This window comes from Excalfactoria chinensis, chromosome 1 (genome assembly GCF_039878825.1).
Source record: "Excalfactoria chinensis isolate bCotChi1 chromosome 1, bCotChi1.hap2, whole genome shotgun sequence".
In the NCBI taxonomy this organism is placed as follows: domain Eukaryota; kingdom Metazoa; phylum Chordata; class Aves; order Galliformes; family Phasianidae; genus Excalfactoria; species Excalfactoria chinensis.
In genome coordinates, this window is record NC_092825.1 from 60,993,085 (window position 1) to 61,005,229 (window position 12,145).

Genomic DNA, 12,145 nt, shown 5'->3' on the forward strand with positions numbered 1-12,145 from the left:
GACAAAGATCAAGAATTTGGGGCTGAGTTGCTTTGGGTATGGCACCACTTCTAGTCGTCAAGGAAGGGACTGCACTTAGTGCAGAGCTGAGTACATCTGGCGTGAACTGGAGTGAACTGTGGAAAGGGATGAGCTCATCTGTGTATGAGTTAGGTCAGCAATGAGACCACCAGCCATGCACTGCTAATTAGCCATTTCAAAACATTTCACACACTTTACACTTTGCCCCTTCTCCCTGGAGTTAGATTGCTGCATTACCCCAGCTAGCTAGATGACTTAGACCTATATTGTATGACATTCAATACATTATTACAGTCTATCCTTTGAGTAAGATATGAGTCCATCTAATGCAGGCGGTTAGTGATCAAGTCAAACTTCCATATACCATAAAAGGAGTTGCTGAGAAGGACACAGTTGGCCCTAGGGGCTCTGGTATGCTGAGATTACCCTGAAACACTTTATTTGAAAATAATAATAATAATAATAATAATTTAAAAAAAATAGAAATGGTATTAGTTGAGCTGTGTTGGGTAATAATTTCACTGAGCCTTCAGGAAAAAGGCAATCTCCATGAAAACAGTGCATCCTTCACCCAGAGATTTTGTCGCTTTATGATTCTATAAGCAACTTCATTTTTAGCTATTTTGAAAAATACCTCAGGTTTAATATGGCTTTAATACAGGCTGCAGCTTTCCATGATCCTGCTGATTTCTCTCTCAACCTTTACATGGGCAAACAATTAGTCTTTTAGTTAGGATCAGTGTAAAACAAAGCCAATGCCCAATAGAAGCGGGTTATGAATTTTGATCAAGATAGCATCTTTCTTTTATACAGCTTTAATTTACAAATGTTGTAGGTAATTACACTTACTAAAGTAAAATAAAAATTAAAATTTATGAATTTGTACTATGCTCCTAGCAATGAAGAGATTAAAAATCAGTGCTAAATTTGCTGTGACATGAATACTGATTCAGTATTCCCAATGGAGCAGATTCTGAATTGCACTGAATACTGTCAGCATTTCATTATACCAAACACACCGCATGGGAGTGAGAACAGATATCAGGAATGATTTCACAGACATTCATTTTTAATATGTCTCTTTTAAAAAAAATGAAAAAGGAAGAAACAAAATTTATCTTTTTTTTTTTTTAATTATGTCAAACTATGCTTCTCATTTTTCTTCTCTAGAATTTTTATATACTGAAAATACGGGTAATTGAGATTGTTTTCACCGAAGTTATGAGATTGAGAAGTTTTTGCTATTGGTTGTAAAAATTCACAACCCAGATCCAGTTCTGGTAGGCACAATCAGTGTTGTGTGTACATCAGTGGGTTTCTGTCCATATAAGTACAGTGGAGAAACGGCTTTGTTTTCTTCCAAAGCAGGATCCAAGTTTTTAAAAAATCGAAATGTACCATATGGCTCTCCATGGAAATTGCTAGTCCTTGTGAATGCTCTCTCAGGAGAGTAGCCTATTATGTTTATCCTGAACAGTTTTCTAATCTGCTGCAGTTGCTCGTTCTCAGCGTAAAGCTTTTGCCACAAGTTGCATTCCTATTTTAGTTGGACATAGGCTGGTTTGCTGGCCATAAGCACGACTTGTTGGCCTAGAGGATGAAAGCTGCGACATTTTGTTAATTAGCATTGCCATTTTCCTTGCAGTCCACAAATGAAATGCAATGTATTAAATTATCATTTCCCTATTGATTTCATCCATTTTCTGTGTAACATCTTCCTCACTGCTTCTATTTCTCATACGGTGTGCAAAGTCCAATGCGGATATTGTTTTAAAATGCTTCTAATGGAAACACTGCACAAAATATTTAGAGGAAGTTCTCCGTCGTTCTAGAAAAAACTGCTTAGTTGAAGAGAAGAATTACGCAACTGATTATTCTGATGATTGTTCCACTTTCAATAGAAATAAAATTTGAACACTAATTTCCTTAAGTTTTTCATCCAAAAAGAAGAAGAAGCCCACTGTTTTCCAGAGTTTATGTTCTGTGATGAAAGGCATTATAATCTGGCAGAGAGTTTGAGTTTCTCTGCTGTGGGGATTGGCAGCTGGCACTCCTGAGTGCTGGGGCATGCCGACACCAGTGATGTAAAAAAAATGTTACAAACCCAGCTCTGTTGGCAGTCCAGCTTCAGGGTCCTCGTTTGACATGTGACAAGTTTTCCACTGACACCTGTGAGTGAAGAATCAGTCCCTGGGAGGAAAATCTTGCTTCAGCTGAAGTCAGTGAGGCTTTATCCCGTATCTACAGCAGACTGGCATTTGGTCCATGCATATAATGGAGTGCAAGTAGAGCGTGACAGTTCCTAAAAATGCAAGTCTCAGCTCAAGTCCATCTGCCAAAGCTGGACAGACTGGAAGTAATTATTGTATGTGTTTTTTTATTATCGTTTGAAGCGAAAACCACCTAGATTTCAAAAAGGCTATGCTTTAGCACTGAAGTAGGAAAACATAAACTACTTCATCTGAGTCTTGCTAACAGAAGCCACTGTCTATTATGAAATACAAATTGAAGATGCTTCTTCTGTGTTTATCAGTTTTCTTGCATTTTGTTTTATTTTCACTCATTTTCTTCAATGTAGGGCTGATGAGTTTGGTGGGTTTTTTGTTAATGCTCAAATTATTACAGAGCAAGAAGTATTCTGGTAATATGCATAACCATACTGCCTGTTTTACATAGTCAACTAGAGATGCATTTTCATTGCTCATGCTTTTCATTATTTTCAGCTTGGTTAGAAATTATTTACATTTGTTTTTTCCTACTTGAAATTGCCAGCTCCCACAGAAGAAAACCTTTGCTGGGTAAAAACACTCAGCTGTGGTTGCGCTGGTAGGAGAGAAAACGCAAAATGTACCACTGAATTCAAATGACATAATTCAGCCTCTGAGCTCTGTTGCTCTTGCTGAGCTGCTCAGCATGACCCACAGCAATTCACAACATAAACAGAGACCCTCAAGAGAATAGCACCCTTAAACAAAGCAAAACTTCCTTGCATTACAGTCTTTATTGACCTAAGATTCTAAGTTTCCTATTGCAGCTTAATGGCAGAATTCCACAGAACTTCTTTCAAAAATGGTGACACAGCATAGCACGGCAGGGGCTGGGGGTGGGGCATGATTTTGTGAGCTTTTTGTTACCCTGGAGAAAACAAACAAACAAACAAGCAAAAAGAAACATCGTTTTCTGTTTTGTGCAGTTTTCTTCACTTTCCTTATCCCTCACTGTCCTGCTTTGCATGGAACAAATGAAATAAGGTGCAGTGTAGTTAAGTGATTTGTCACAGCTCTTAGGGGAGAATAACAAATGAAGGGCTGCACCTCAGTTTTCTAAGTCCTAGCTCAGTGATTTCTTTGTTACGTTTCAATTCTTCAGAAGCCTGTTTCAGGCCCTTCTCTAATTAGGGTGTGATTAAAAATGTATTTTTGTAGTCTCCAAAGGGAAGAAGCTAGAGATAGTTTCCTATTCTAAAATTCCAGTCAAAACATCAGAAACTCAGAATGTTGATATCTAGACCTCCTAGAAAAAATATACTATGGCAATTGTATGTACCTACTGTTATTTTTAATTAATTTGAATTCCTTTCCTTAGGATAAATGGCAGTTGCACTTGCTCCCTGGCTGTCAGTAGTACGTTACAGCACTGTAATTCTATCTGCTTAACAGTTATTTTAGCCTCTGTTCACCTCAGAGGTTACACATTTAGTTTATTCTCAACGTGGCTTACTTTTCACAACTTCCCCTCTGCTGCTTCCTCTGCTGAACAACAGAGTGAAGGCTGAGAAAAGAAGTTTTCATTTCTTGCCCTCAGTGACTCTGGCTGTAACAGCTCTGGTGCGCATGTGGAAAAGAGACGGAGAGTGCAAAGGAGTGCACAGGTGTCTGCTGAGATTGAAAGGCAGATATGAGAATCCTGAGTGCTACCGAGGATGAACAGTCCTGATGCTCTCTAAAACACCTCTTTCTGTAGGTGCATAACCTTAGTGTGTAATGGCAGTTCTTTCATGCTCACCTTCCTTTCTCATTCCCTTCACTTTTGGTAAGATAAGAATTGATTGATGCTGATTGTTTTGTCTCATTATCTTGCCTTGTGGTGAGTTCAAGGCTGGTGCCTGGCTGGCTGATCCCAAGACATGTGCAGGGGAGCAGCACTTTACGTTTGAGGTCTTCGGGTCTGGTACATTTTGAATAGGGAGGAAGGCAGAACAGAGCCCAGCTCCTTCAAGATCACTGTTTCATTGTAAAGTTAGAAGGATTAAGTTTTTATTTTTCCATCTAAAGTAAATATAAAATACTGAATGCTACACAGCCTTGGTGTAATTAAATGAATCCCTGTTTGTGCAAGTAGAAACAGGCCAGTTCATACAGGCAATGTCTGGACTGCTACAGTGTGAGGAGAGCCCTGGGCTTCAGACCAAGTGCTGCATGCTCAGCATTAGCATTGCAAGATAAGATGGTCAGAGGGATACCAACAAGCAGCTACCGTGTTCATTATTATCTAGTTTACTGCAGTAAAAACCATCTTTATTTTCTGCTTTGTCTCTGTGGGTTGGGTAAGCAATATGTCCCAGTTTAAGAACACACCTTTTTGGCAGTGAAGACAGCTGGCTTAATGCTTCCAACAGAAAGAAGGAACAGGATATGCTTAGTCGTTTATTCCATACTATGAGCCTGGTCCTTCTTGCTTGGAAGTTGGAAAATGCTTTTCTCAGTGGAAACTGAGTCAAACTCTGTAAATAAATTTTGGTAGAAATTTTATGAAAGGAGTGGGTTACTTGAAAACCAGCCTGGAACAAGAGAGATAACAAATAAGGAAGGGAGAATTTATATCTGTGAGATACAGAAGTTGTTATTGTAAATCTGCAATCGTTTTGACACTGGTCTAGAAACTTGCGTTTGTGCGGGGTTTTTTTTGTTTGATTTTGTTTTGTATTCTGCTGGGAACCGGAAAAAAAAAAAAATGGAAAAATTGCAACAATACCAATTAATAATAATAATAATAATAATAATGTCCAGAATTAATCTTAGCACAAAAATAAATTTCCCACTAAAATTCAGATTGATGGCTGTTAGAAAGCAAAAATCTGACTGACAATGTATAAAGAAGCGTGAAGATGAGCACAGCATGTCAGACCATTCTCTTTATCCCACTCCCTGACAGTGATTTCTAATTTCAATGCTAATTTAAGCAGGCAGTGGTTTGTTGTGTGTCTTAGTTCATGAATTCTGTGATATGTTAAACATCTGCTTCCACTAAACTGTTTACTAAAAAATCAAACTGTTTGGTTTCAGGTCCTCAGTCAACTGATGGTACACCTGGAGTGCAGTTAGTCATATCATATGAGGGCACTCGTCTGACAGTGATGTTGAAACACATGAGGAACATTGTAAGTGTTTTCATCATAATCTATAGCTCTTAACCCTTTGACTTTCTCATGGTGCTGTGAAAACATTAATCTTCAAACACAATTTCTGATGCAAATAATTTTAACTCATAATTAGGGTGACACTTCTTTATCATTATTTAACACAGCCTTCCTTAGGTCTTGCTCAGTGTTGTTGTAATTATGGGACCTGTATGGAAACCATGTTTGCCTGATGGCCAGCAATGACCTTTTCCAGGCCATATACAAAACCATTTCTGATGCCTGTTGGCACTTTCAGCCGACACATTTTGATACGAGTTAGGTATGTGACATCATGCAGCATCACAACCCTTAGTAGGACATTATCTTGTTGCTATTGATTATCCACACACTTATTTCAAGCAAGGTCTACAAGCAGGGAAGAGGTCAGCAGAAAGCAGTGGAGTACTTTAAGAAGCAATGTCTCCTGATGCTGTGATGCTCATCTCTATAACACAGTGTCTTGAGATTAAGTGGGAAATACTGCACATTCTTGGAGCCAGGGTATGCAAGGAGAAATCTGGCAGAGCTCCCTCAACACAAGGCTGGTGAAACTGTTTGATGAGAATATCAAGAGGGATCTAGCTGGATCTCTCAGCTGAGGAAGTGCGTCTGCTATTTTGTCATGAGTTCAGCCACCTGGATGTGCTCTGAAATTCCTGGTTGCTCAAGTTTCCATTCACTCTCTTTGTCTATCTCAAAGATTAAAGTGGTTTTGAATGGTTGCAGGCTCTTACTGCATACATTTATGCCGCCTCCATCTCAGACTGGATTGCAATTGCTTTTCTTAAATGAGGCCAAACTAAGGAATGTATGTGGGACCAGGTGATAATAAAATAGGGCTGAGTATTTAATTGATTATATAACTCACAGAATTACAGAATTGTAGGAGTTGAAAGGTTTTCTAGTTCAAGACCTCTGTTAAAGCAGTTTCCCTATGGTAGCTTACACAAGAAGCATCCAGTTGGGTCTTGAATATCTCCAGTGAAGGAACATCTCTGGGCAGCCTGTGCCAGTGCTCTGTCATCCTCACAGTAAACAAATTTTTCCTCACATTCACATGGAACTTCCTTCATACCAGTCCATGCCCATTACCCTTGTCCTGTCATTTGGCACTGCTGAAAAGAATCCACATCATTCCCACTCATTATCTGTAAGTCTTCAAAAGATATCCTCTGAGTCTTCTCCAGGCTGAACAGCCACAGATCTCTCAGCCTTTCCCCATAAGGGAGATGCTCCAAGTCCCTCATTGTTTTGGCCCTCCACTGGTCTCTTTGAGAAGTTGCCTTTCTTTCTTGAGCTGAGAAGCCCAAAACTGGGCACAGTACTCCAGATGTGGCCTTACCAAGGCAGAACAGAGAGGGAGAATCATCTTCCTTGACCTGCTGATCTTACTCTTTTTAATGCACCCCAGGATACTATTGGCCTTCTTGGCCACAAGGGCACACTGCTGCCCCAGCCAACCAATTATCCACCAGGGCACCCAGGTATTTTTCTGCAGAGCTCTGTTCCAGCAGCTCAGCCCCCAGTCTGTCCTGATACATGCAGTCACACAAGGTTTATGTAGCTTCAGCTGTTCTCCATTTGCCACTCCAGATTCTGATCTGCAATTCAAGCATATTCATTTTGGTCTATAAAACATCCTGTAAGTTTTCAATCTTGAGAGACTTTTTTGTTTCCCATGTGCCACCTTGACAGATGAGATCAGCTTCTACTGGTCCAGTTTATATGAGTTTTATATTTAGATATAGATTAAAGCCTCCTTTATTTTTTTCTTTTTGCACTTTCTAACACTAAATAACAGTGATAGGCTTCTAGTTGGTGGAAGGAGAATTTTGAAATGATTGTTGTGTTCATGTTGTTACCGTGAGTTCAGACAGGAGATGTGGAGATGTATGCAAGCAGATCTACAGATGTTGGAAGCAGTTGTTCTGCTTGTTTCTGGCTCCTGTGTTCTTTATTTCAAAACTTTCATTCATTTAATTAAATTTGAATAAATTATAGTGTAGATGGCTGTACATAGCAAAACTGAAATCCAGGGTTCAGGCCACTTTAGTGAAAGGGACAATATGAATTTAAATTGGCTTTTGGCTATTGGAAGTAGTGGAAACTCAGTTTCAGTGAGTTTGCAGAGAACTGGTAGTAGTCCAATTCAGTAAAACCAGCAATGATTCATGACTTGAAAAATGGTGACTGTTTTAGCCACCTGACATAGGAAATAATGTATTTAAATCCTGGGCTTCTCATTCCTTCCTTCCATCCTGCTTCCACCATCGCTGTGGTGCTTTTGGGTACCGTGATACTAGACTGCCTTCAAATTAGCAACCTATTAAGGAAAGGTTATTAGGTTCTTTATCCCATTAGTTATCTTCACAGCTTTCCAGTTGTGTAGATCAATCTCTCTGTCATGCTTGCTTTTCTTTTTCCTTACATTTCCTCTTTCTTTTTTCTTTTTCTTTCTTTTTCTTTTTCTTTTTTTTTTCTCTATCTGATCAAGGATTTTCAAAGTATGCCAAGATCATATCTTATTCAATACATGTGATTTCACATACATTCAGTCTTTTGCAGACTCTCATTAATTGTTTTTAGTGGTTCGTCTTTGCAATCTTGTTTTGTTTCTGAATTTATAGTAAATAATTTGCGTGTCTCTTCTTCATTTACTTATCACTTTATAGAGATTTTATGATGTGTTCAGATGTGATAAGTATTGCAATGGGAGAAAATAATCCCAAATGTAACCTCACAGAACTGGCAAGGAATTGCGATGCAGAATTCTGATCCATGTAAATGCATTTCATTTATTATTTATGGATGGATAGTTTTACAGATTTTAATAGCTATAGATCCTGTTGTGCAAATTCTATATTAACATATGATTCACAAGATAATCCCTAAGGAGCTGGTGTTGTTTATAGCCGTTTTCAAGTGTCATGTGGGTTCTTTAAATGAGAGAGCACTGATCTAGTGTAGACATGCCAGAGATCGGTCTAACGTAGGTGCATATGAGTATTCATTAGAACAGGCACTCTTAGTCTGATGCATCCACGTATGCTGGATTTACTGCATACCTACAAGTTATCCATCCTTAATTCTGTTTCCAAGCATCCTCTTCTGACTCACACCAACATTACTGTCACATGTTATGAAAGACAGTCCTTGATGAAAAGTCATTTAAAAATACTTTGAAGACCAACAATGGAGTAGAATAGCTACAATTTTCAAATACAGAAAAGTCATGACAATACAATAATATAATTTTCCAAACATGCCTATTACATAATTTTAATTCAGCCTCTTGGACCATTACTTGCATACCTTGCAACACTCTACTTTATGTATAGGCTATGGAGGCAATATTGTTTCAATAAAATCAAGCTGAGTTAGAAGGAAACAGTGTTGTAGCAATGACGTGGAGATGCTATTTGGAAATACTGAGAGATTTTGCCTCTGAGTCTTAGAGGATGTGGCAGCATAAGTGAATGAAACAAGATTAGTTTCTTACACAAACGCAATAATACAGTACCTTGCACAATGCTCTAAGTAGACTAAGGGAGAAGATACAGGATCCAGGGTGAGTTTCTTTTCTAGGAGAGAGAACATTCCAACCATGGCAGGCCTATACCCAAAGAATGGCAGCAGTCAGGAGGACTGGGAGAGTACTAGGAAGAATGAGGCAGCATGAAAGGCATGGCCTCCCACATCTGCAAAGAAGCTGTGGAGGTGGATTTATGAACACTGGAGATACACAGGTGCTGATCTTGAACCATCCACTTACATTTATGTACATTAACTGACGCAGAAAATGGGGAATATCAAGATTATAAGAGAACTTAGAGCAGAGTATGGACTAGCTTAGTACTGCCTAAGCCAGAAAAAGCCAGGCTAACTGCTGCTGTGCTTGCTTGTCTATTCTCTCTCTCTCTCTCTCTCTCTCTATATATATATATAGAGAGAGAGAGAGAGAGAGAGAGAGAGAGAGTCCATTGGAAAAGAAGTAGCAGTTTCTGAAATTCAGAGAAGGGTTGTTTGATATATTTATTTTTGTACTTCATTGAGATCCAGAAGGGAACACTGGTTGAGCATTGGCACATAAGGAAATGTGTGTTGTCTGTTGATTTCATTGCCATGACTTCAGGCATGCCCTGTTTTTCCAGATAAGCAGCTAAACTTTCAGTCCTCAATGCTAGACATTTTTGCCCACTATTTCTTGTGTACAGAAAAATTCCTCAGGGATAGTGGGGAGGAGAAACAAAGCCAACATGTCATGAACTTCATGCCAATAAGTGTAAAATGTGACCAGAATTTAGGAAAGTGTGTATGGATGATGAATTCAGAACCAATTTTACAGAGAGAACATTTTCTGGAATTAAAATAAATTCATGCAGTACTTTCCAAAACTACTTCCAGCATTCCTTCTTTAGAAGTTCTGAGGCTGTCATGAACCGCTCCTAGTGATTAATGATTCTGGGATAGCTGATATATGGGTGATGAATTAGTAATCAGCTTTAAGCTTTAACAGACATCCAGCCTCTTTCCATTTTGTGTCCTATGCTATCCAAGTGGAAATTGCTTCCAAAAACGTTTCTGAAATGTGATAGTTGAAGAACTACAGGAAGAAATGTGAGAGCCAAGCTTTCCCTAAATTAGTGGAATTAAATCAATTTCTGAACCTGCAGGTGTAGAGCTATAGGGAAGTTCCCAAACACAGCACAAGTAGATGTTTCACTGCTTTTTGCTAGGCTTTGAGCTGAGTAAGGAACAGGAAATTTTTTTCCATTAATTTTGGTTCCCATAATTACTCTTGTGGGCCCACTAATATTTACACTTTATGAGCAAGTTTGCTAATGATACTAAACTGAGAGGAGCAAGACAAGTTAGAAAGCTGAGAAATTGCCAGCCGCATGAAGTTGAACAAGACTTGAACAAGTGCCAAATTCTGCAGCTGGGAAGGGGCAACCCTGACTATAGGTACAGACTGGGGAATGAGATACTTGTTTTACTGCTATGTTGGTTCCCTAGAAAGTAATGCCTCCTATTTATTTCCATGCTTGTAAAAATCTGCATCAGTGGATGTGACCCTCTGTTATATGAAGCTGCTATGATGGTGTCATTGTTAGGAAAATGTTGCACCTACAGCCCATCTTTGATTGGCCCAAACAGATGGAAGTTAGAAGGTGCTAAATCTGGACTATATGGTAGGTGTGGTAGGACAGTCCAACTAAGATTGGCAATGTACTTCATGATCTTCAAACTTGTATGGGGGCATGATGTTTTCATCTTGCAAGAAAAAGGTTGTTTTCTTCTCTGGCCTGACTCTAGAAGTTCAAGCCTTCATCTTTGTCAGTGTTCTGATGTGATGGTCAGAGTTGATGGTTTGTCCACATTCTAGGAAATCCATAAGGATCACCCCTTTCCTATCCCAAAAGACAGAGCACATCACTTTACCCACAGAGGACTGTATCTTGAACATTTTATTTGATGTGAAATTTTCATGTAACCACACCATAGGCTGCTGTTTTGACTCTGGCTCATAACGTTGACATCATATCTCATCACCAGTAATGATGCAACTCAGAAAACTACCACCTTCAGCCTTGTATTGGTTCAGTAGGTCCTGAGAAATTTGCATATGGTTTTCTTTCTGGTTTTGTGTGAGAATTCATGGAATCCACCTGGCACAAAAATTTGTGATATTCCACAATGGCCAACATCATTCCCAGTGCATTAAAATCAATTAAAACCCATTCCTAATGTGACTTGTCTTTCACACCCCTGTCACTACCGATGAAACTCATCACCCATTGCCTCGCTTTGCTCACATCCACTTCTTTGTCTCCGTAAATGTTCAGCAAGCATCAGTGGTGCCATTATTATTTTTTTTTTTTTTCCATAAGGAGGAATTTAGTGGCACGCCTTTGCTTCATACACACTTCCGTATCAGATGTCACTTTGTCAGACTGCCATATGCATTTTGTCTGCTGCCATCTGTTGCACAGCAACAGAATGTAGCGGGATACTGGTTGAAGGTTCAGTGTCTACTGCCATATCACCAACATCCACCTCTGATGTTGTCTGTCAACATAATACAGTAAGAGGCAATATTTTCAGAGCAGCCCTTGTAGATTAAAATGGAAAATATATTACATATCAGCAATGCAATGCCTTCCAATTAAATAAAAAGCAACATTACATACACCCCTTTCACAATATTATGAATATCTTCCACTTTCTTTACTGAAACCCACAGATTAGCCAGCAGGGGTAGGGAATATGTTTTATAGGTAAGCAAAGCCCAACCAGCCATCCACCAATAGAAAACAAATGGAAAAACATCCCTTTGAGATGAACAAAACTTATTCAGAATGTATTGGTAACAGAATGAAATCAGAAATTTGGCAGATGTGGGAAAGTAAAACATACACATGGTGGTCTCCAGTCATTTTTGCAGAAAAACAAAACAAAACAAAACAAAACAAAACAAAAAAACATGAAAAGAAAGTTCTTGTTCTAGCTTGAACTTATAAAATGAAGTTAATTTCATATTCATAGGAAGTACTTTAAAAATGAATGCAAATTAGTTTAGGCAAACATGTTCTCTTAGCAGAATTAGCAGAATATCTATAAACAAAGCCTATTACTCAGCAGCAGTTGAAATAGGAAAGAGTTGGGATATGATTTTGTGGTGCAGAAATCACTTTTGATTTCCATCATATTTGTCACAGGATG

The 12,145-nt window shown here is 38.8% G+C and overlaps 1 protein-coding gene across 1 annotated transcript in view; it reads left to right on the forward strand.

Moving 5' to 3' along the window:
* PIK3C2G (phosphatidylinositol-4-phosphate 3-kinase catalytic subunit type 2 gamma) overlaps positions 1–12,145 on the forward strand; it is a 188,359-nt gene that overhangs the window by 159,800 nt on the left and 16,414 nt on the right. The window contains exon 31 of the mRNA XM_072351379.1: positions 5,307–5,401. Coding sequence (XP_072207480.1) covers positions 5,307–5,401 — 95 coding nt within the window. The remainder of the gene's footprint in view (positions 1–5,306; positions 5,402–12,145) is intronic.